Source organism: Parasteatoda tepidariorum, chromosome 8 (assembly GCF_982258835.1).
Source record: "Parasteatoda tepidariorum strain Cologne lab strain chromosome 8, Ptep-v5.0, whole genome shotgun sequence".
Taxonomy (NCBI): Eukaryota; Metazoa; Arthropoda; class Arachnida; order Araneae; family Theridiidae; genus Parasteatoda; species Parasteatoda tepidariorum.
In genome coordinates, this window is record NC_141762.1 from 20863036 (window position 1) to 20889527 (window position 26492).

The window sequence follows — 26492 nt, forward strand, 5'->3', positions numbered from 1 at the left end:
TTTCGGTATAATTAGAGAACTTAAATTATTTTGGTTAAATAGAGCTTGAATATCTACTCTACGTTTTTGTATAATTTTAGAATCCTTATCAAAAAATAAGTCCAAGAAATGGCAAATAAATAACATTATAGAAATCCAACAAATCATTACTGGGAAAAGAGGGTCATTCGGAAATCAAACATTCAAACCTGTTTGATTACCAGAAAAAAGCAGCGTCGAGCTATAAGACGATTATTTGAAAAGTCTCGTATTTCCATAGGACAATCAAACGGGTTTCTATATTTTAGATCTCGCTGCATCAATTATGATCAGTATGATCATAATTGAAAAATTAAAAATGCGCTTGGTATTTTTTACGTATAAGATGATGAATTAATTTAGATAATAGGTACTATTTAAATTAAAATAGAAAATCAGCTATGTTCAAAAAAAGCAAAGCTGATAAAGAAATGGAACTAATTCACTTAGAAAAAACGTAAAACAGCACCATGAGGCTTAATTAAATATGATAATAGGTACTGGTGGTATTATGGTAATTGGAGCAGTGTTAATATGATATGTATCAAATATACTAATATAGGTACAAAGTATTATCTTAGTATATTTTATACCTACTAAAACTGCGTCAATACTGTACAGTTTTATAATAGATACTGAGGAAATAAGTTTTTACTGTCCCTTTGAATGAACTAGTACAGCGAAAAATGGCTTGATAGTGGTAAATATTGGCTATCATGGGTTGATCCTGAGCAACAGCATTATGGCAAATCTGCATTTTATTCGTTGTTGTGCAAAAAATTTTACTTCCACGAAATAACATTGCGTTCTTCACCGTAACAATTATTTTTAAATTATAGTTCTCTATAGATATTAAAAAAACTAAATAAAATCTATCTACATTACCATCAAAAATTATAATTTAATTGAGAAATAAATTTTGACACAAAAACTTGATTTTAAAAATAATAATATTATGATATTTTATGAAAATAGTTTTTTATTTAAATAAATAAATATCCATTTATCAATGACTGTATAATCAAAGTATATTTTCTAATTTTGGAGAAAATTGTAGAAGAGAATAATATTTTTTAAAATCTGTTAATTCAATAAATGTTCGCTCACAAAAGAGTGTTTATTAAGTTATATGCAAAACACTGGTTCTAAAATTTATTTAATACGATAAATGTAGTTTTCATTAACATATTTACTTATCTTCATAATTATTTTCTTTTTAAAACAATATTTCTAAGTTCTAGCTTCGCCTGTTACTAATCATTTTAGATATATCTAACTATTTTATGGAAACTAAAATGCATCACGAAAAAAAATTAGCTACCTATAGAAAAAAAAAGCCAAATATTTAAGTAAAAAATTGTTCAGATTTATCAAAGCAGAGATAATTCGATAAAAATGTTCCCTACCCCAACTTTGAGACGAAAAAAAGACGCCAAAGTCTTCCTATTTTCATAGATGACACTCACAATTTTGTGGCCAAAGGCAAAAAAGAATGGAAGTTTTTTTTCTTATTATTATTTTCGAATGTCCGCTGCTTCTTTCTTTAATAATCTTGTTTAGAATGAGGCGAGAAAAATACTAGAATGAAACCTAATATATAAAACGATAAACCTTTTCTTTCCACATTTTTTGTATACATTTTTTTATTTTGCTTTTAAACTTTTTATTCCGTTCCCTAAAATTTTTCTGTAAGTCGTTTTTATTATATTACGGTTTTATATGAATTTCGCTTTTTTCAGCTATTTTTTTTTATTTAGGAAAATGGCGAGTTGAGGAAGTTAAATGAATGATTTCTTTTTCTCAGTTTTGGATCGCTAAAAGGTTTTAGCAGTGATAAGACTTGGTACTAATCGATGCGAACAATAACTTATTTTTTAGAATGCTTTCAAAAATTTAATTAAAAAGTTTTCCTAATATTATTTAAAAGCTTAATATTACATACAAAGATGTTTGGTAGTTTTATTTTCGTCTGCATTTTGTTCTAACTAGTCTAATCACATTTGTATGTAAAATCATATCTTTTAATGTTTAGATACAGTTACTAAATATCAAAAATATAGTTACCGAATTCACCTTTGAACTTTCTTTGAAGCAAAGATATTAAAATCAATTTTAAAGTTTTCTTATAGTTATAGATTCATGAGAGTAATTTTTTTATTTGTTTAAAAATAATATTTAAAGAAAATATAATTTTCGAGGGTAAAATGAAGCAAAATTATTTCGAAGTGTACGTAGTCAAATACCATGGTTTACACCAATTATTAAAATTTTATTGTATCGTAGAAAAAATTTATCCTAAATTATTTTTTAAACGATGAAGATTTCAATTATTAATTTGAAATACAGTCAAAATTATATATTTTTGCTGTTCCTTAAGATTCTATTGTGTCATAAAAATTATTTCTCCTAAATTATTTTTTAAAATAAAATAAAAATTATTATTAGTATAAAATACTGTCAGATAAAATGTTTACTCTTATTCTTAAAATTTCATTGGTATGCAAAAGTAATGCTTCATTATTTATTATTTTTGCAAAACAATAAAATTTTAACAATTAGCTTCAATTAAAAAAAAAATTAGTTTTACAAAAATAATTATTTGCCATGTGGTTGCAACTAGCGAAACACATAAGATTTTTAAACCTACATAAATTAGTAGAAGAGCTAGAGGGTGCCTAATTCTTCGATGCCTTGACATAATTTTTTAACTGTCGTTGAATAGCTGATCCAATAATGAGTTTACGATTACCAAAGTTCAATTCTGTAGCCTTGTAATTTTGAACCCGATCCAGAAGACAAGGGAACTCCTGGATCCAGGTAGAGAGAGAAATTTACCTTCGTGGATGACTTTTTGATGGAAATAACCCGCATTTGCATTATATGAGGAGGAAAACCACAAAAACCTCCCATGGTTAGCTTTACGACAAAGGGACTCTATCCCATGATCCGTCTACCACTGAGGATATTTTACGTCAGCATTATGGTCGGTGCGAACCGGGGGTGTTGAATTTTTTTCAACCAATCATCGCTGAGATTCGAACCCAAGTCACGTTATTGGGGTGTAAGCACTCGATCAACTGAGCCACCACGGCGCATTTGCTTGAATTAAAGAGAATTTCAAAACCATTAGATTATTAGCAACATCGAGTGACAACGAGAACTATGTACAGAAATGTTTAGAGAAGGCGAAGGCCCTCCCCAGTCTGTTGTGCAAATGTTGATGATAATGATAAAAATTATTTTTCAAAAATTATTTTTTTTAATTATGGAAATTTTAGTAATTAGTTTGAAACAGAATCAAATGAAATTTTGCATTGTTTCAGAAAACTAATTTTCAATCGATTATTTTCTAACTTCTTCGAGACGGGAGAGTCATAAATGCTTTTGTTAAAAATCAAAATCAGGATGGAAAAAATTAAAAGCGGTAAGCTTAAATACGGGCACGGTTAATTTGACAAATTTTGACTTCATTTCTACCACACCTAATCAATGTTATTTAAAAGTGTAACCTTATAATTTTTATCTTCAATTAAGTTCCGGTGAATGGGATACCAGCAAGTGACGTATTGTGGGTATCTTGAACTTGATTGGTTGTTGAAACGTGGCATTTGCTTACTTTCCCAACTGTTTTTTCCATTCTATTTCGAGTAAGCCAAGTCCGTTAAGCATCAATTCTCTTAAGTGACACATTCTATATTCCTTCAAAAAGATTCTTTTACAAAGATTTCAATTCTTTTACTATATATTTTTGCTTAACAAAAATACAGACATGGAGCCATGTAGAACATGAACAAACTTATTATGTATCAAACGAACACGGAAAAAAAATGTATCATTTCATGAAAAAAATTTTTATCACGGTTGCAATAAAATACATAAACAAATAGCAAATCTAAGTTAAGTAAAAGACGTTAGACGAGAAAGAATTATATTTCTACAAATTCGAGGTGCGATACGGCGCTGTTTTTAATTAATTTCACTTTAATGGACATTCTAACTTATGTGGAAAAAATTTGCTCAGATTAAACACGTCATTTCGATTATAAACGATCAGCTAGCGCTGACGTCATAGGTCACTTGTGTGGGTATCCGTTATCTTTTTCTTCTTCTTGGTGGGCAAGTATCCAATTAAATAACCAAAACTATAAGTTCCCACCCTCAAATAAAATGCTAAAGAAATAGTTTTGCTACCACTTTTATCTTTTTTAAGCTGATTGTTGCCACTCTGAGAAAGCATGTCTGACTCGTCCATCTCAAAGGGGTTAAAGTCATAAAAATTTTAATAATAAATTTCAAACATTCTAAAATGAAATGTTTCCAACTTATTATTCTGATCACTAAAATTTTATTAATAAAAAATAAAATTTTAATTTTTTTCTTGTAAAATGATAAAATTTTAATAAATAGTTTGAAACATACTCAAAGGAAATGTTTTACACTGATCACTAAAAATTTTATCGTTATATAAAAATAATTTGTCATAAATTATCTTTGTTAAATGATAAAATTTTACTGATCTGTTTAAAATATAGTTAAATGAATTGTTTCATACAAATCATTAATATTTGCTTTTTTTTTTTTTCAAAATACACATTTACAAAAATAACACATTTTACGAATATAAATATATTCATAAGTTATATCACATCAGTTATATCATAAATAAACGATAACAAATTATAAATTGCAAAATAAATAGTACAGCATTTTAAAAAGAAACTACGAATAGAAAAATAATAATTTAATTTAAAAAGAGAAAAAAACAATTTAAAAAATTGAAAGGTATAAATGTCAAATTACTAAAATGAAGGAATTAAAAAGGAAGCGTACGTGCTAATAAATAAATATATAATAAAATGCAAAAGAGAAAAAGAAAATTGGCAGTCAGACATATAAAAAAATCAAATATGTGCTAATTTTCTAAACGCAATTAATTTTTCAGTTCAGTTTTAAAAAGAATGATGATAGCTGAAAGCAGGAAATGCTTTGAATTGTTAATTAAATTTTTTTAACTGCCTCGACCATTTTTCAAGAGGCAATAGAGATTGAGAATCTCAATTTCGAAATCTGAGTACACTATTTAAACTCATCACTCAAATCTCCATTTAACTCAATGTTCACTTTAAAGTTGATGTTTAATTAAGACTTTAATTTTTTGTCCTTTATTTTTAATAACATTTTTTTTATTATGGATTCATTGGTTCAAAATGTGTATATAATTTGCACGTTGGTTACCTTTATCTTTATTTCTTTATTTTCCAATTTTCTTTTCAGTTTTTATTTTTCTTACAAAAAAAAGCTTTCATTTTAAAGCTGCTAAGTAATTGAAATTACAGATTTATAAAAAGTAAAAATTTTGTGGAGAATTCTGTGGAAAATTTCGGGAAAAAAAATTAATCATCAAATGGAAAAGCATCACACTTATGATGTTTCGAACTCTCACACTGAGAAAAAAGTATTGTCATTACTACCAGAATACGGTAAAATTTACCATGCTCCAGGGAAACACCGTAATTCTCGGTAATATTTACCGAAATGCTTTGGTTATGATTTTGGTAAAATTATCAATAAAATATGGTTTAATAATACTATCTTATAAAATTGGTAAATCTCTAAAATTTGGCAATTTTATCATGATAACGTAGAACATGGTTTAAAAACCATTTACTCGATTAAATTAACTTTTCAGTTGTGTTTTTTTTTTTTTACTAAATATATAGTAGTGAGAACTATAAATTTTGAAACCAAAATTTGTGGTAAACGGTCACCATATGAACAGAAAAATTACGAAACGAAAGGTTAAAATATTGTATATTTAAGTTTTATTAATCAGTATTATGTTTATGTTTTTTTTACCAGAATTGTTTTTACAGTACAGGGTGGTTAATTTTACTATTTCTTCGCGTATGGAAATTATTTACGTTTGCACTGTTAACCTCTTCAAGGCGGGCGAGTGATATATGCATACTCAGAGTGTGAATAATCAGGATAAAAAAAGATAAAATTTGTAGCCAAACTATTTTTATAGCAGTTTATTGTGGGTGGGGTAGTAATAGTTTGCTTTATTTAATTAGCACTTAGTTCGAATTAAAAATTGTATAGTTACACTTTTAACATACTAGGATTGGATATGTTAGATTTAAAGTGAAAACAAAAATAAGTCTGTCAAATTAGCTATGCCCAAACTTAAGCTACCGCTTTTTACTTTTTACTATCCTGGTTCTGATTCCGTACGAATTCATTTATGACTAACCGTCCAGAAAAGGTTAATAAATGAAATTAGCGTATTTCCGTTCGTTAATGTCTTACTCGTAACGATTCCAAACTATTCCGATTTATGTTTAAAAATATAAAGAAAAGCCTTTTATTTGTAAGTTCATCTTTACTAGAATTAATTTTGTATCAAAAGTGAATACACAAAATTAAGTTTGTGCACACTGTGTTACGTTGTCTGATTATTTTTTAAGGGGAATAGCCGAGTTGCTATTAGGTTCTTATTGAAAATTATCTCCATACTTTTTTTAAATAATGTGAAGACTAATTTGCATTATTTATTTAGAAATATATCTATATATTTGGATGTAAAGACTAATTTACATTGTTTATTGAGAAAGTAAAAGGATATATTTGGATTTAAATAATGTGAAAACCTATTTTTATTGTTTATCGTGAAAGTGGAATCATATATTTGAATTTAAATAATGTAAAGACTAATTTTTATTCTTTTTTGAGAAAGTAAAAGGATAAATTTTGATTTAAATAACATTATAAACTAGCTTACACAGTTTATCGAGAAAGTAAAACGATACATTTGAATTTAAATAATGTGAAGACTACTTTCCATTGTTTTTTGAGAAAGTTGAGCGATATATTTGAATTTAAACAATGAGAATACTAATTTATATATTTTATCGAGAAAGTAAAACGATAGATTTGAATTTAAATAACGGGAAGACTAATTTACATTGCTTGCTAAGAAAGTAAAATTATGTAGGATTTAGATATCGTTGGCCCACCTAATATGGTGCCCCTGAAAGAGAAGTCAACAAAACTGCCCTGTAAATGCCTGAAATGACGGAAAATGTTAACACAGGTGGGCATTGGAAAAAGAAGGATTTAGATATTGTAATAATTAAAGTTGTTTATTGAGAAAGAAAAACGATACATTTGTATTTAAATTATGGGAAAACTAATTTACATTGCTTGTTGAGAAAGTAAAATGATGTAGGATTTAGATATCGTGATAATTGATTTAAGTTGTTTATTGAGAAAGTAAAACGATATCACTTAAATGATATCAACACTTAAATGATATCAAACGGATGTTTTTTTCCCTCCAAACATTTTAGCTTTTAAAGATTAAACACAATTTGTGATAAGATTCAATCTAGTAAAATTCAATGAACTGATATATCTAGACGATGCCTTAATGCAATTAATTTTTTTATTTCTTCGTAAAATTATAATTTTTTGATTATGCAAATTGTCTAGGAAAATATAAAGCTCTGTATTTATTTTCAATTATCAAGTATCTAATTTTTTATGTTCCTTTAATTTTATATTAGTAGAAATACATAGCGATTTTAATTGAAGTTATTATTGCTTTTAAATTAATTATTATCTATTAAATACTAATTAATTGAAAAATATTTTTTAATTATTATTCTTAAATAAATTATTACTTGTAAAATATTAATTAATCATGATTTTTTTAATTATTATTATTTCGTGAAGTAAAGTGACCAGCCGAATTTATGGGAAACTGTTTTCTCCTAATTCACATCCTGTTACTACTCTGTATTTGTTTCGAAAGTTTTATCGATTTTTGGTGTTTATAATTTGCAGTTGTTAATGTTGTACCTGTTACTGTTTGGATAAACTTAATTCCTAGCAGTGATTATAAATGATATTATTCAGTGATAAATCTTGCTATCTCTCTGTATCAATCCGCGTTGCATGACTGTAAGCGGCATAATTATAATTAACAAGATCATTAATTTCAATACGCGTTTAACGAGTAGCATTCAAAGAGGATTTGGTTTGTATAAAGTTTATTAAAGGCAAGATTTTGTTAAATTTTGTCCTTCGTAAATTTAAGCTTTATGAATAAATATTTTAATTGGATAATTCTTAAAAGTACGAAATTAAATTAAAGAAATTATACGTTTTAATAATCCTTGAATTAACTATAATATGGTGCAAATATGCTGATAACTTAATTAGGCGTTAATTTAAAGCATTTTTCTATCCAAATTGATTCACCGTACCGTATAATCAAATATAAGTGCGATAAGTTTAACTTAGTATATTAATGCACTATAATACATTATAAAGTTATTTTCAGCTATAATACGGTGCAAATTTGCTGCTTACTTAATAAAGCGTTAAACTGAACCATTGTTCTATTCATTTTGAATCATGATATTGTGTATGAATTTTAAAAATATAATAATATGTTTTACCTTAAAACCATATGTAGTACAATTCGATATTAAGGTACCATTTACCATAATGAAATGCAATTAGCTGATATCTCGAAATTAAACCATGTTTCTCTCCAAGTTAAATCAAAGTATAGTATAATCAAGTGTAAGTTCGATAATATGACTTAACTTAGTATGTTAATGCACTGTAATACTGTATTAAAGTACTTTCTGGTATAATACGTTACATATTTAATGCTCACTTAATAAGGTATTAAATGGAACCATGTTTCTTTTCAAATATAATCATATTATCATGCAATGAGTTTAAAAATTACCATAATATGGCTTAATTTAAAACCACATTAATGTACTATAATATGGTATTAAGGTACCATTAACCATAATACAATGCAATTTACTGATCACATAATTTGTAGTTAAATTAAACCATGTTTCTTTCTAAGTTAAATCCTCGTATCCTGTAATCCGTTTAAGTTCCATAATTTGGTTTAACTTAACGGTTTATTGATGCTTTATAATACTGTATTGAGGTATTTTCAGCTATGAATTTGCTGTTAAGCTAAAGCGTTAAATTGAACCATACTTATTTTCAAATGGAATGACATCATCGTGTAATGAGTAAAGAACCATAATAAGGTTTAACTTTGAACCACATTAATGTACTATAATATTGTATGTAAGGTACCATTAACCATAATGCAATACAATTGCAATAAGCCGTTAAAATGAACCATGTTTCTTTTCAAATTGAATTATAATATCTTGTTATGAGTCTGAAAAGTATTATAATATGATTCGACTTAAAACCATATGAATGTACTTTAATATGGTTTCAAGATACCATTTACCATAATACAATGCAATTTGATGATAGCGTAATAAGGCGTTAAATTAAACCATATTTCCATCCAAGTTGAATCATATTATCCTGTAATCAAGTTTAAGAATTGCAATAATATGGTTTAGCTTAGTAGTTAATTAAGTTTGCCACACATTGAAACAATCTCACGATCTTTTGGTTCAGCAAGCTTTTACTAAACTTCTAGCAGTGCAGTTGCTTAGTGATATGTAATATGGTAAAAATTTGGTTCGAATATTTACAAAGAAATTGCATTTTAAATTTCGAAAAATAAAGTTTTTCCTCAGAATAACCTGTTTTTATCAATATAAAGTTAATGTATAATAAATAACATTACTTTTGGTATAGTGTCGTATACCAAAGTTATAAATAAATAAAAAATACTTAAACAATTAAATTTCGATTGCTAGTTTTTTTGTTCTTCGGATTTATAAATTTTTGTCATTGACATAACACGAAATTTCTCGTTTTTTATCACACTTTAAATTTGAAATAAAGAAACATGATGACTATCAGCTCTTTTAAAATTATTTATCTAATGTTATCTGGTAAATTAAACGTTTTAGTAACAAAATCTTATTTTTCTTTTCTTTTCTTTGAAATATTTTAATATAAAGGCAAATGTAACCTTTAACTTTCTAATAGATGACGCAAAAATAATTGAAAAATAAATCATAAAAAAAGAAAATTTGTGAATTTTTGTTACTATGCTTCTGGCAGGATACTGATCACAAAACAGCTGCTAATTCGGGGAGATCGTTGCTCAAATCCGTGGATGTCGGGGGAGTGCGTGGTGAGAAGTTAGTGAATTAAAAGCTGGATTTCGGTTTCATGAAGAAATTTTAAAATGCAATTTTCGTTTAAGTTTTCTTTATCTCTACATCTTTACAAATTGGTTTTCTCTCAAATTAATAGATGGCAGCACTAACTCTCTACGTGATTGCATTTGAAACTATTTTGAAAAGTAAATGTAATGTTAATGAGATCTTCTAGAAATATAAACAAAACGTTGTTTTAAAGAAGAAGACGTGCATTTACCAGCTTTTTGAAGTCAATAAAAATATTTTTAGCCGTTTCTTTATTTGGGCATCTGTATTGCAAATCTCACAATGTGAGATACATACTTCACCGTTTTTTCGAATATAAAAACTTAATTGCAAATTAAGAGAAGAATATAAAGAAAAACGATTGAATAGCGAAGACACATTAGTTTTTTTTAATCTACCATTGCCGAACTATATTAACGAGTAATAACATCGCTATGATTCACAACATTTAACTTAAGATTTTTTTTAAAGTTTTAACTGCTTATATTTTCCTTTTTTTGCAGCGGTACCAATTAATTATACAATAGATACTTTCTATTTGGAAAAAAAATAGAAACCTCACATAGAAGGTTATAACATGATTAGTGCCTCTAAAAATATGTTCCTTTAGCACGTAATGTATTTGTGCCTAGATGTTGCAGACGACATCCCACGACTTAACGTTAGATTATTGTGGCAACAGCCACGCCCAGAGAAGGCGCGTGTGCTTTGTCCTTAATGAAGTTGTTACCGAGTTCGGTTAATGGATAATAAGTATCCCATCAGCTAACTAGAAGGGTTTAATATTTAACTTTGCGCTATCATAAAACCCAACTCATTAGGAAGGCGACACATTTTGAGCTGGAAATAAAAAAATTTCTGTTACGGTAATTTGTTCCATAGCTCTTATTTGAAAATAATTTAATTTTTAAAGGATGTCACATTAACTACAGAAAACGTTGTTTTGTCAGGAAATTTCGTGATTTTTTTCTTTCATTTATTTTTTTCTTTTGAAGGAACGCTAACTTTCACATACTTGAAATTAAAGTAATAATTTAGTTTTAAAAGATCGTTATAGATTCCATCGAAAATATAGCTAGTTGGGAAAATCTTCGTTAGTATTTTTCTTGCCGTTTAATTTCTTCAATTTTAAATTTTAACCAAAAAAAATATTCCTCGGCATAGTCAGAAACAAAACTCGTATTTTTTTTAAATTTGAAACATATATTTGAAATTTGAGTAACAATTTAATTTTGAAAGATCGTTATAGTTTCCATCGAAAATATAGCTAGTTGGGAAAATCTTCGTTAGTATTTTTCTTGCCGTTTAATTTCTTCAAATTTAAATTTTAACCAAAATAAATATTCCTCGGCATAGTCAGGAATGAAACTCTTTATTTTTGGCGATTCAGTCCCGTTGACAGTCATTTCGTCAAAAAATTACGAGATTTTGGACGAAACACGAACTATGATCTAATGAACTATGAACTAATTTGACAAAACAAAATTTATTTTCAAACAATTCAATTTTCAAACACTTGAAATATGAATAACTAATTACGATTTGAAAGAATTTCTACAAAAAATTTAACGTGCTAGGAACACTCTCGCTATTATTTTCCTATCTAGATTAATTTCTACAAGTTTTAGTTTTAATCAACATAAATAGCCTTTTATGTTTTCAAAGATAAGACACTTCAGCAATCCTTGAGCTGTCAGTGATAATCTTTTCCGTGACAGCTCGAAATGAATTTAAAAAGTCGTCAAAAATGTCGAAATCACGATATTTTTGACGAAATGTTAACTTTTTTCATATTAGACTAAATTACACATGTGTCTTCTCAGCATAGATATCAGCAAAGATATTTTAAAAACTTTTTATCTGATATGAAAAACGATTACATTGTAAGACGGGATGGTAAAGGAGTTAGTTCGCTCGCTTGTAAATCGAGTTTTCAGATTCAGATCCTACTAATTACTGAGATTTCATTATTTCTTACTTCTTTTGTTTAAGGTGTATTATCTTAATCAATTAAAACTTATTGTAATGTATCATTATAAGCTTGAAGCTTTTGGATAAATTCGTTCTTTAAAACAAGTGAGGATAGTAATTATATTTCCCTACATTCTTAGCTAAGCTAGAATTAAAATCGCGAAAAGAATTCATTCTTAATTGAAGATTCTTTCTATTTGTTGGGTTTAGAAAGACTAATTCTCGCAACAAAAACTAAACGTCTGTCTCTTATTGATTATGAAATACTCCGCGAAATGAAAACAATGAATGCATATTTGTATTTTTAATCTCAAGTTTTAATCTGCGCAAATTGAAAATATGATTTGCTTTTCACCCCTCCGGGCGGAATTATTATTTGAACGGAAAGAGTTTAACAACAAAAAAAAAAAAAACTTTTTCACACTCCGAAGATTTATTTGCTTCTTAAACTTACGTAACTCCATTCTATTTAGATATTTATTTTTGATATTGAATTTGATCGCATCAAATATTAATATGATTATTTAACTATCTAATTAAAATCCTTCATACTTTTAAATCAAGTGTATCCAGAAAATGTATGTAAATATTTCATTAAGTAACATAAACTAGATGCGAGTCCCTTTCATATTTGTAGAACATATATTCCTTTCATAGGTTATTTTTCTGTATTCTTGCATCACGATCTATAATTAATATTTATTTTAAAATTTATGCGTGATAGACTTTCGTAAACATGATCAAACTTCCTCAGTCGCATAATGTTATTATTATTAAAAAAATCGTATAGCTTCAAAATCGAATTCCAGTCGTCGTTTAACATTTTATTAAATAAATTTTCATTTGTTGAGTATTCTTAAGATTAAACGATTTTATAATGTGTTGCGATAAGCGCTATTTGATTTTTTTAAAATTATAATTATTTACGTTGCAGACTAATACGCAGACATTAACTTATGCTCTGCCCCGTTTTATGTTTTTCCAATAAGGGAAAACAATTTCAGTTATTTTTATTTAAAGAATCTGTTTATCGAGTAATTTAGTTGGACTTCTAAATAAGTATTCTAAAAAGATTAGTAACAGCACTTAAATCATTAATTTCGAAATTTTTAGGTAGTAAATATTATGTCTTCAAAAGTATTATGAGACTGATTTACTCACTCGCGTAATATTTTTGATACCATAAAAATAAAATCGTGTAATTTTGAAATCGTAAACTCGTCGATAGCCGCTTTTATTTTTATCCTGTCCTGTGTTTTTTACAGTCAGTGGAAACAACTTCCGTTTTTTTTTTTTTTTTTTTTTTTTTTTTTTTTTTTTTTTACTGTCGTTGAACATCCGACCCAATTTTGGGGTTTACGACTATTAATGTTCAACTCCGTAGCCTTGTAATTTTGAACCCAATCCAGAAAACAAGGGAACTCCTGGATCAAGTATTGGGAGAAATTCTCCTTCGTAGAGGACTTTTTGATGGAAATATGGAGAGGCGCTATGTTGCGCTTCATGGAGAGGAAGACCACGAGAACCTCCCACGGTTAGCCTGACGGCAATGGGACTCTAACCCATGATCCGTCTACCACTGAGGATATTTCATGTCAGCACTGTGGTCGGTGCAAGCCGGATGCGGAATTCGTATCGACTAGCCACAGCCGGGATCGAACCCCGGTTCACCTCATTGCCAGGCGAACGCTTTATCCCCTGAGCCATCGCGGCTCAACTTCCGTCGAAGTGAATTTCTTCAGTTCTACAACTTCTGTTGTGGAAGTTAATTTGCAATAAAAAAAATTTTTTTTTTACAATATAACATATAAGCATTACCTTATTTTTGGCCTATTGTAAGGAAGTTAAAATAGCTTTTGATACACCGTAAAAAATTTCAGAAACTAATTTTGACTCTACAAAAATGTTTCCGAAAATCTCAGAGAACTTAATTTAATATCAGGTTTTATATCAATCGAGAAACATTTCTTTTATTTTCAAAATTTGGAAAATTAAATCTCAGTTTCACCGATTCAGTTTCAGAGTGTAGTGTAGCTACCACTATAACTATTAAAATTCAATTCACTAGTGTAGATAAGACATGTTTACTCGATTTTGTCAGGAGTTATATATGATATATGACGGTTGATAGTGTCTGTAGCCTAGCCCCTCATTGGTGACACGCGGACGTGATCTGAACACGCCTACCTGGAAAAAACAAACGACTGTAACGCCCTCTTCGATTTGAGCACACCAAGTTCGAATGATAGCACGCAATGAATAGTCGACTTGCTATTTGTCACTGCGACATTTTCTCCTCACGTCGTTGCTACTCAATATCGATCACACATAACGGGCGCCAGTTCACACTCGACTTCTAATTACCAACACAGGATCGACTACACCCACAACCGTGATCTTAATACAGCTCTTACGACTAGCACTCATAGCCCAGTGATCTTAATACAGCTCTCTCGGCCTTTGGTGATTTTATCACGCATGATATAACTTAAATGCTTTAAAGCATGGCATGAAAATCATTTATTCTGTAAAATTTAGTTTTCTGTTTTGTATTTTTCTCTAAATATGTGCTGATAGAGAATGTAGTTTTTAAAACCAAAATTTCCGGCAAACCGTTACCATATGAACTAAAAATTACCAGGTGGAACGTTTACATACCGTGTATTTTGGTTTTTATTACCAGAATTTGGGTATTTGTTGACAAGAAATGTCATCACCATACAGTGCTGTAATTTTACCATAATTTGAATCTTCATGTGCAGGAGGAAGAAATTTATTTACAGAATAATGGATATATTTACAGACCAGCTGACATTATTTATATTTGACCTTTTATAAAGTAATTTTGCAATTTGCTATAATTTATTTACGGAATAACAGACATGGTTACAGACCAACAGATATTGATTTATTTTTAATTATGTTTCTCAGTTTTTTAACCTAAAAGCAGATTTTTTACAAAAGTTATCTTGCAACAGAAAATAATTTATTTATGGAATAATAGATATATTTACTGACCATCAGACATTAATTTATGCTTTGTCTTGTTTTTTGTTTTATAAAGAAATTTTTTATTTCAAGATATTTTTTGTTGCAATTGGATACAATTTACATGTAGAATAACAGACATGTTTACAGACTGACAGGCATTACTCTATTTTTAGTTCTATATTTTCAACTTTGAAGAAGGTTAAGACACCCTTTTTTCAGAAGTTAATTTGCAGCAGAATAACGGACATATTTACAGATCAACAAACATTAATTTATGCTTAGCTACTTTTTAAAAAAAGTAAAAAAGAAACTTGAAACATCTTTTAATGCAAAAGTCATTTTTCGAAAGGATATAATTTATTTACAGATTAACAGACTTGTTTACAGACCAACAGACATTAATTCATTTTTAGTTATGTTTCTTCTTTTTTTTAAAGAAACTAAAAACATATTCTTAAACAGAAGTGTTATGCAATAGTAAATAATTTATTTTCAGAATAACGGACATATTTACAGATCAACAAACATTAATTTATGCGTAGACTTGTTTTTTATTTTATAAAAAGAAATTTTAAGCATCTTTTATAGCAAGAGTAATTTTGCAACAGCATATTATTTACAGAATAACAGACATGGTTACAGACATTAATTTGTTTTTAGTCCTTTTCTTCCTGTATCAAAGAAACTAAAACATCTTTTTTTACAGAACTTATTCTTTAACATGAAATAATTTATTCGCGTTTTAACCTATGTTTTGTAGTTTTTACCGAAATTTGAAATATATTCTATTGCTGAAATTATTCTAACTGAATATTAAATAATAATAATGATCTGGAAGGCATTTATCAATATTTTAATTGAATGATTTGTACAAATATTATCAAAGATTACAAATAATTAACTCCATTAATTCCAAAATTTTAATGTTTTTGAAATTAATGTTAAAAACTAATGTGGAAGTTTTAAACATTTTTCTTGAATCACATTTTTTTTCTCCATCAAACACAAAATTTTTCTTTCGTGTAAGTTGTTTATTACCTATTTTTTGTAGTTTTTACCGAAATTTGAAATATATTCTATTGCTTAAATTATTCTAACTGAATATTAAATGATAATAATGATCTGGAAGGCATTTATCAATATTTTAATTGAATGATTTGTACAAATATTATCAAAGATTACAAATAATTAACTCCATTAATTCCAAAATTTTAATGTTTTTGAAATTAATGTTAAAAACTAATGTGGAAGTTTTAAACATTTTTCTTGAATCACATTTTTTCTCTCCATCAAACACAAAATTTTTCTTTCGTGTAAGTTGTTTATTACCTATTTTTTGTAGTTTTTACCGAAATTTGAAATATATTCTATTGCTTAAATTATTCTAACTGAATATTAAATAATAATAATGATCTGGAAGGCATTTATCAATATTTTAATTGAATGATTTGTACAAATATTATCAAAGATTAGAAATAATTAACGCCATTAATTCCAAAATTTTAATGTTTTTGAAATTAATGTTAAAAACTAATGTAAAAGTTTTAAACATTTTTCTTAAATTATATTTTTCTTTTCATCAAACACAAAATTGTTCTTTCGTGTAAGTTGTTTATTAAACTTAAAATAAATCAAAACATAGCAGGCGTCACTAATGGTCCGTTGAAATTTCATATTTCGATTTGCATCTTGGTTTCAAAATCTAAAACCCATTCTGTGGAATGTTCTACATATTCATCAAATATGTAGACCATTTCAGTTGAATAATTATCGATTTTTCGTCTTTTCGCATAGCATTCATTTTCGAACTTGAATATGCACTAAAAGTGTATATCTTTATTATCATAAATCTTTACACAATTAAAGATAGTTTATAGACAGATTAAACACATTAATAATTACAAACATCGGAAATCAATGAAGGCATAACAAAGCATTTTTTTCCTCCGAGGAAAATTGAAAACATATTTTTATTGCTCCAATAAAAGCATTTCTAGATGCATAAATAAACCGTTCTAAAACTTTTCACGCTTTTAGACGTGATAAAAAAAAATGCTATTTTAGCATCGTTTTCTAACATTTATTGAGTTTATGCCGCCGTCTTTACGGAATCGATTTGTTGATTGTTGCCATTATGTTGATAAAACTGATAAGAAAATATTGTGGGATATCAAATGTACAAAATATTAAAAGACGGATTTAAATGTTGGAAAGATTTTCAGAAAAAACATTGATGTATAATAAATCTGAGAATGTAATTCTAGGGTAATGCTTTTGCATTGAATAAAAATGGCGTTTATATTTTGGTCTAAAATCTTCTTTTAAAAATATTTTTATGTGGAATTGCGTTGTTATTTTATACTATTCGGTTTTAAAAAATATTTAGTTTTTTAATAAGCATTCGAACTGAAACGTGCAAAATAGAACATGCAAAAAGAGATAAAGTATTAAACAAAATGTCGCTTTGAAAATTTTATTTCAAACCAACTCAACGGTTCAAAATAAAACTTTGCACTAACTGTAGAATGGAAAACTTGGTTAGAGGTAATATGAATTCTCTTCGACAAAATATTACATTGATAAAGTATATATTTTTAAAACTGAATCTTATAAGTATAAAATATATGGAATGATATGTGGAACTTCAGGGCATTTTTTAGTTAAGAATGTTTTGAGAATGTATTATTTTTCTAATTTCACTTTGCATCGAAATTTATTTAGAATGCTGTTTATTCATTCGTGATTCAAATAAAATTTATTCCAATGCATAAGGTATCATTATTAAATATATTATAAAATATATTAAACATATTATAATATATCGTAAAAAATATCATTATTTTGCCAAAAACCTTCATTGCTTTCTAAAAAGTATAAAAGGATGCGTTTAAATAAATTAAAATTGATTAACTGATCAAATATTTCGAATTTCAGTCTGATAAAAATGATCGAACCAGTAAAAAATCACAAATAATTGTTTATATTTTTTAGAATTAAGGTTTTTTTTCTAGCCGTTATGGATTTATTCAATGAAAGGTGTGTCCCAATCTGTTCTACTTAGTGAGGCATTCATGCATTTTTAGTCAATATTTAATTTTGTTGCAGTCAAATAACTAAATAATTTACGAATTACTTAATTATTGTAAAATAATAATTATATAACTTCAATCGATAATGCGCTGAAAAAATTTATTGCTGTATGAAAAATTACTGAAAAACAATAAATTGTATGTTACGTAAAATTTAAAAGCAGATTTTAACATTTCTTTTAATAGAAAATGTGAATACTAATTTTTCCTGCACATTAACACAAGGTGGCAATAGCGTTTAAAACGATTTACGAGCGCCCTCCTCAATTCAATGCTAGTTTTTGAATTATCGTCTGTCTTCATTCAAAATCAATCGTTTACAGCAAGAAGCAGTCACGTTCATGGAAACGAAAGTAACACAACTTTAAAATATAAAAATTCACTTCCGTGACCAAGTAGGGGATGAATAGTCGGAGAGTAAAAGAGAACTATAGTATATCACTCTTCCCTGTGTTTTCATCACCTCAGCACTTTCCATTATGTTCTGATTCAATGGAGATGCCAAGAAAGCAAGATGATAAAAAAAAATAATGATAAAAAGTAAAAAAAAGCAAACGATAATAAAAAATATAAAAGCTACCTGAAGTAAAGTGAACGGAACGGCAAGAGATGGTAACTTAGGAGGGCATCGGGAGTGGGGGAGACACATTTTTCACTTTGTGGCCGTTTCAAATGGTGCAATTTCCGAGTTGTCAATCAACAATAAAACGCAGCGACTTGTGATGGGTTGTGTAAGTAATAAACTGTGGTTTTGTCGGTGAATGGCTGGAATGAAATATCTTTTTATTATGTTTTTAAACTTTAGTATTCTTTTTGTTGGAACAAGTATGAACTGAGATAGCGAGTGAGATTTTAGAAACGCTTTTTAATAGATGCGTTTTGTAACTTGCTTTTTTTTTCTAAGTGTAATACAGAGCTGGATGCTTTTTATTCTTTTTTTTTTCTTAAAGTGCAAAACGTTATCGCATATTCAGTGAAAAATTGTTTTGAGCCTACCATACAGTGACTGATTGACGAAAGTTGAAAAGTCAGCACTTTTCAGTATTTAAATTCTGTTTTCAATATGTTTAAAGTTTATGAGTGCATCCACACAAAATGACAATTCTAAACAACAAACTAATACGTGTCGATCAATAATCTCAGTTTGTTTGTTTTAATTTTTTTCCCGTAATTTTCTCACCTATAATTTTCAAGGATCGTGGAAATAATTTTATAAGGTGCTTACTACCGGCTAAAGAAAGAAACAGATAGGCAAGGCAATATAATTACAAGTGTAAGAATTTTTATACAGTTATTTTAGTTCTTGAATGAAGAATGCTTAAACCTTTTTATGCTGTTAATTCAAATGTTTTCAAATACTTTACTAGTCAATTACTTCCTTTTTCCGTTACTTTAGTTCTTAAATAAAGAATTTTGTATGCTGCAAATTCAAATGTTTTCAATTACTTACTATTTTATATTACTTTAAGTCTTAAATAAAGAATTTTTAAGCCTTTTAATGCTGTACATTTAAATGTTTTCAATAACTTTATTATTCAATTACTTACTTTATCTGTTACTTTTAGTTCTTTAATCAAGCATTTTCATGCTGTAAATTAAATTAAAATGTTTTCAATTACTTTACTATTCAATTACTTACTTTATCCGTTACTTAAATGAAGTATTTTTATGCTGTAAATTCAAATATTTTCAATTTAATTAAGAGCTATGCACAGTAAAAAATATTTTACTCTTAATTTGTGAAATAAAGTTGGGCTCTACTTTTACTTTAAGTTTATTCATCACTAATAAAACCAATATCAAACTATTTACAAATATAATTACAAATTTTAATCTGTATAATTAGTATTAAATAACATAAAAGTTTTGAATATTATGAATTCTTTTATGGATTTTTATGCAAATGTTATAAATTAAACATTAAATTCTTAAAAAATTCGACCACTTTTCTCAATTGAATATGATATTTCAATGGTTTAAAAATTGTTCTATTATAGGATAATAAATATAATAATGAATAATGCATGATTAAAAAAACGTTTTTATAAATAATTTTTTTGAAATTATCTTTATTGAAAAAACTAACTTCTTGTCTTTAGGAAGAGTAATTTATTATTAAAAATTTTCGTTTTACATTTTAAAACTCAATTTATATTTTAAACTCGATTTACACGGTTTAAAACTCGATAAACAAATGCATCCGATGCAAATTACATGGTAAAATAATGTTTGTATAATTTTGCAAAGATAATATTCAAATAATTGCCCAAATTTGTTTACTAATTTTGTTAAGAAAGAATTATTTAATTTTTATCTAAATTTTCCTAAGAAAAGAGTACGTATGTAATTTAAAAACATCATAAACTTTAATTATAATTTTCATGCTTATTTATTTTGAAAAGAAAGTTAAAATTGTGTTTTTCAAGATTAAAAACATCTTTACTAACTGGACAATATTAAATTGCAAATGTTTCAGTTTATGTTTAAACATTCAAAATAAATATTTTAGTACATTAATCTTTAACGTGCAGTCGTCTCTCTTTTTAAATCTCGCCAATGTAAAGAAAATGTCTTCATTTTATGAATAAATATTCTTATAGCGCTCTTGAAAAATTCTTATTAAATAACATACTTTAATTTGCCAATCTTCAGTTTTAAGCAAATATTAATTACTGAGAGAAAAACTGTATTAAATAACATTAAAAGGTAATTCATGTCATTCTTTTTAAATAATTTATTATAAAAATATTTTTCAATTTAAAAGACAGAAAAAGAAATTTAAATATTTGTCACTAATGCCTCTCTATATAGAATAATATTATTTATTAAATTAACTATATTTCTGACAGCTTAAAATTCAAATATGTGAAGTATATATTATTTTAAAGAATTCATCATATTTAATGTCGTGAAAGCTTAAAAAAAATCATTATTTTGCCATTAAGTATTCAAATTTCGAATAGGCTTTCTATTTTTGAATAATGTTACCCTATTCAAACAAATAAATCTTTTAGAATTGTTTGGAAGGAAAAAAAATTACTTCCAAGTATTTTATATGATTTAAGAGATAAATTTTGTTAGTTTAAAAATTTCTTCTAATTCTTATCGAGATTATTTATAATCCACTTAATTGAACAGTTTTCATATTTGTCGTTTTAAATGAGTTTTCATTTAAAAAAAAAATTAATTTCAAATAGTGCTATAATTCAACACGTTTGTAATTATTTTTATTAACGTGTTTTTATTTCTAATTACGCATTTATTGATTTTTCGAATAAGGTAAACTACTAAATTTGAATAAGGTAATTCTTCAATTTTTTGTATAAGGTAAATTTTGAATAAACTAAACTTTTGAATAAGGTAATTCTACAATTTTTTGAATAAGGTAATTGAATAAGGTAAATTTTGAATAAGATAATTCTTAAATTTTTTGAATAAGGTAATTGAATAAGGTAAATTTTGAATAAGATAATTCTTCAATTTTTTGAATAAGGTAATTGAATAAGGTAAATTTTGAAAAAACTAAACTTTTGAATAAGGTAATTCTTCAATTTTTTGTATAAGGTAATTGAATAAGGTAAATTTTGAATAAACTAAACTTTTGAATAAGGTAATTCTACAATTTTTTGAATAAGGTAATTCTTCAATTTTTTGAATAAGGTAACTGAATAAGGTAAATTTTGAATAAGATAATTCTTAAATTTTTTGAATAAGGTAAATTTTGAATAAGATAATTCTTCAATTTTTTGAATAAGGTAATTGAATAAGGTAAATTTTGAAAAAACTAAACTTTTGAATAAGGTAATTCTTCAATTTTTTTCAGTTTGTTGAAGATTGTAAAAAAAAATTTAAGAAACAAATTAAAAAAGAAATTCTAAGAGCTATCTTTTAGAACTCAACGCTTTGATTAAAAAAATTTAAGAATTATTTACACGTACCACTGCCTCTAGTTTGCCAGTTCGAATTTTATCCAATCAAAAATCTAATTTTTCTAACGAAATTGTGGTAAGTCACAGTCAGAATTTTTACATAGACATTAAAATTTCGCTTACCTGAACTAATTGAGATTGTTAGCTTTTTCGGATTATTGAAAGTCGTATTATCAGAAATTCCATTTACAATTGATATTTTACACATTTTTTAAACATTATTAAAAGAAATTTGTGTATCGAAATCGCCTTATTTTTATTACTCTACCCTGTTCCACCCCCGCCAGGGGGCATCCAGGGACTACTGATAGATTACAAACATAATTATAACATGGAGAATTGAAAACATTAAAGAACATAAAATTGAAAATATTGTGGATGGTGAACAATTACAGATGGAAAGATGAGATCAATCAAAACACTTGATTTACAAGTAAACAGTAGCCCCTGTATGTCAGGGTACACTCAATTGTCCGCCAGTTCTGGAAGATTGTTTTCAAAATGTTTTTTAATAATTTGTTTCCAATGTTGCATCGTGAGTCTTATTCATGTGATAAAAAAAATTATAAACATACCTGGGTATTATATTTTTTATGACACTTTTTCACGATTCGTATTCACATGAAATTCTGAATCTCATATTTGAGTGACATTTTCTATATCAAAATATGGTAGCCAAAATTTTGTGCTATTTTCTTACTAAAATTCGAAAAGTTTTAAATGATTTTCGAAATTTACACTGTCTAGTACTCGAAGAGATAAAGTGAATTTGTTTTAGAGCACGATTTTGCATGATCCATTCCAATTATTTTGTCTTCTTCTTATTCCACGTATTTTTTGAAAAAAAATTATGGTGAAAGATTTGCCGAAAAAATTCTTGAGAAGGCCAGGGCCCACTCTGCGCTGTTGAGTCAATGAATAAAGAGAATACGCTATAAAATTCTTTTGATTTATAAAGTTTGAGAAGAAATGTTGGTTCTGATTTTCTGAAATTTCAAGTTATCAGGGGTTAGATTACCGGAGCTTTAAAGTATTTATAAATAATTAATTTACATTTTATTTTTCATATTATCATTAGAATATTTTAATACATTTCACTAAACTTCGTAATTACTTCTTTATATACCTAATTTAAATATTGTTCCTGATACGTCAAATATGATTTAAAATTTGTAACGAACTTGTGAATTTTGTCACTTATTTACTGCATTTAATTGGAATATTATTCTTCCATTCAAAAAAAGAAAAAAAAACTGTCATGATCGTAAAAAGAGGTCCTTTCCGCCATTTTACTTTTTTCTCCTAAAAAATGCAATGAAAAACAGCTTTGCGAAATGTATGCAAATTTTTTCTGGCTTCCGTCGACGAAAAAACTTTAAAACTCACCGTGAACGGGGTAACAGTCTAAAATATTTTAGTTTCTTACGCCATTTGCTGTTTTACTTTTGTTTTTTTCAGGCAAAATTTTTTTTAATATGTATATTTCTGGTTAGAAATAAGCGCAGAAATAACAACAACAAAAAAATATCGGAAAATTATTTTAAAGTTTTAGCAACATAAACGTCAAAACAAAACTTTATTATGATTTTTCTATACTGCTTTCTGTGAAAAACTTTTAAAGTAGTTTTTATAATAATTTTATCCTTGTTTAATAGATTAAAAATACCTTCGTGTTAAAATTCACTTCTCCTTTTATTTGTTTTAGAAATGCAGGGTGGGTTTGTTTTAACGAGAATTTTTTAATTGTAGGAGATGAAACCTTTTTGTGTAGAATAAGAGTTCGATCATATTTTTTTTTATTTAATCCTATGACCCTAAAAATGCTATATGCTTTTTATGATCATATGTATGCTCTGTGTGATCATCATACATATGAAAGCATACATATGGACAGAAAATTTTTTTGTGCAAAATTAAAAATATTTTATTTTGCTTTAATAATTATCATCATTTATTTATTTTATATTATATAATTTCAGTTTTATACAATATCCCATTATATCCCTTTACATAGTTTCAGTTTTTGCATTTTTGATGTCCAAAAAGGAAAAATGCGAAATTTAGCCATTGCATAAGAAAATAAAAGACTTTTAAAACAGATACTAGGCATTTCATCTCCGAAATCGGGGAATTTTCGGATATGCGACCAATAAAAGTTTCAAACGAAAACATTTTGAAGCAAAATGAAAAACAGAGTATTCTAAATATTTTTTAATCTAAATATCGGATTTTTACGCTCTAAGTTATTTTAATAAGTCAAGAAAAAGACTTTAAATTAAAATTAAACGCTGCAGGCGATACACTGTTAGAATTTTCATTCTAAAATTATGGTAAAACAACAGCAGTCTGTCCATCCAATTAACCCTAAAGTTTACGATAAAGAATATTTTAAACCTTTACAGTTTTGAAACAGTTTACAACCAGTATGGTTTAAAAAAACAAATACAAAACTATACGGTTATTTAACCATGTACAATGAGCATGTTTTAAAACCGTGAGAAAAGAATTTTTAATGGACGTTTAAGACAGTTCAGTAGTTTTATGTCATCTATGCGTATTCTAACAACGTATGGTTACAACTATGGTTACAGCAACGTATGGTAAGTGCAAGTCACTGGTAACTCTTCATGTGTTGAAGGGAATATTGTGGGGTCAACGCTGGGACTCGAACATCCAGTCTCTTGGTCACGAGATTGATAGATTAGTCTTCTTAGCTATAATATGTACCCATTTGTCAAGAACTAAATGACTTCTCTAATAGTTTGCACGATAAAATTCTTGTTGTTTAAACTTACTGGCGAAAGCAGTTAATAACGATTTTTCTCACAATTAACAGTTTGAATACCATCTTATTTATGATTATTTCACTGCTTTGTTCGAATATAGTAAAATAACTATTAAATAAATTTTTATTTAACCATTTTTTCCTAGAAATTTCAAACAATGTAGATAAATTATGAAATCATAGGAAAATATGCTGTAAATTTAGTTTTATTTTATGATTTCCTACATTTTCCTTTGTCATATAGCTCTGTCAAAGCAAAATATTAGAATTGTCGAATCAATCAAATGATCGCTTTTTTAGGGATATTGTAAAAATGCCACATATGTCATAAATATGCATAATTATCTTTTAGCATAAATTATTTTTCAAAACTCCATTTCTTAGGTATCATACGTTTGAATTGATAATAGAACCTTTTCTTTATTTTAAATTTGATTGAAAAGCATGTTTTTACAATGTCCAGAAAGAAAGTTTTAATTTTTTTCAACAATTACCAACTACCTAATAAAATTTAATTGATCTCAAATTATTTTTTATTAGTTACTATTGCAATTATAACAACAACTTTTTATTCTAACATAAATGTAAATTCTGACATTTATATTTCCGTCATTTAATATCGAATATAAAGTATAAATAAATTATGAAAAGCTTTATAGATAAAAGAAATGCATCAAAAATTTACTTAATAAGCACAACTATTTAAATAAAGCATTTATTCTTTTCAACTTCCAAGGAAGAATTTTACTTCCATTGGAACATTTATCATATAAAAAATAAAATTTATATTAAATAAAAGAATTTTTTTCTCGTATTGTCCCATTTTTAATTTTTTCTTAAACTATCATGATCAATTGTCCTTTAGTTATTAATTGCTTTATTCTTAATAGTGATAGATTAATCTGTTCTTTTTTTTACTATTTTAGAAAAAGAATAGTTTTGTGCGAGAGAAGTGAAGTGAAATGGTGTCAGCCATGCAGCTGGAGACAGTTTCTGGCGAAATGGAGGAGTTGGAGCTGGAAGCGCATCACATTCTCCTGAATGACGTAAGCGATTTGTTTACAAAATCTCCCAAACGATATTTTGTCGGAATCATTTACGCTTTGCTTGTCACAAATCCGTAATTCTTAATAACATTCAAGCGCGCTGAAATATTTGTTTGTTTGGCTCACTGGAAAGTTAATTTATTTTGAGTCAGAGAGAATATTATCTTGCTTTAAAATTTTCTTTGACGAGATTCTGCGTCCTCAACGTCTGGAATAATTTAAACTAGCTCAAATGAAAACGTTGCATAAGCTTAAATTTTAAATAAACCTGATATGAATATACAAACATAGGTAAATAAACTTTTAAAATTTCAAACAAGAAGAAAACTGAATAAGAATAACAAGAGAATAATATTATCATTGTTTCTATTGCACCCAAATTTTCTTATTATAATCATATTTTAAGATTGTCGTCTTTTATTGCTTAAGCACACTTTCTACTTCCTTTTCTAAATCCTTATTTTCGGGGAGAAAATTTCAATTCTTATTTTCAATGAAAATCTTGTTAGAATTCAAAATTCGCATTACCT

General features: G+C 27.0%; 1 protein-coding gene across 1 annotated transcript in view; it reads left to right on the plus strand.

Annotated features, from left to right (window-relative positions):
* Nucleotides 1–26492, plus strand: part of LOC107438948 (protein rhomboid) — a 315987-nt gene that overhangs the window by 148901 nt on the left and 140594 nt on the right. Inside the window, exon 3 of the mRNA XM_043042883.3 lies at nt 25843–25962. Within this exon, the coding sequence (XP_042898817.1) occupies nt 25879–25962 (84 nt within the window). The 5' untranslated portion in view covers nt 25843–25878. The remainder of the gene's footprint in view (nt 1–25842; nt 25963–26492) is intronic.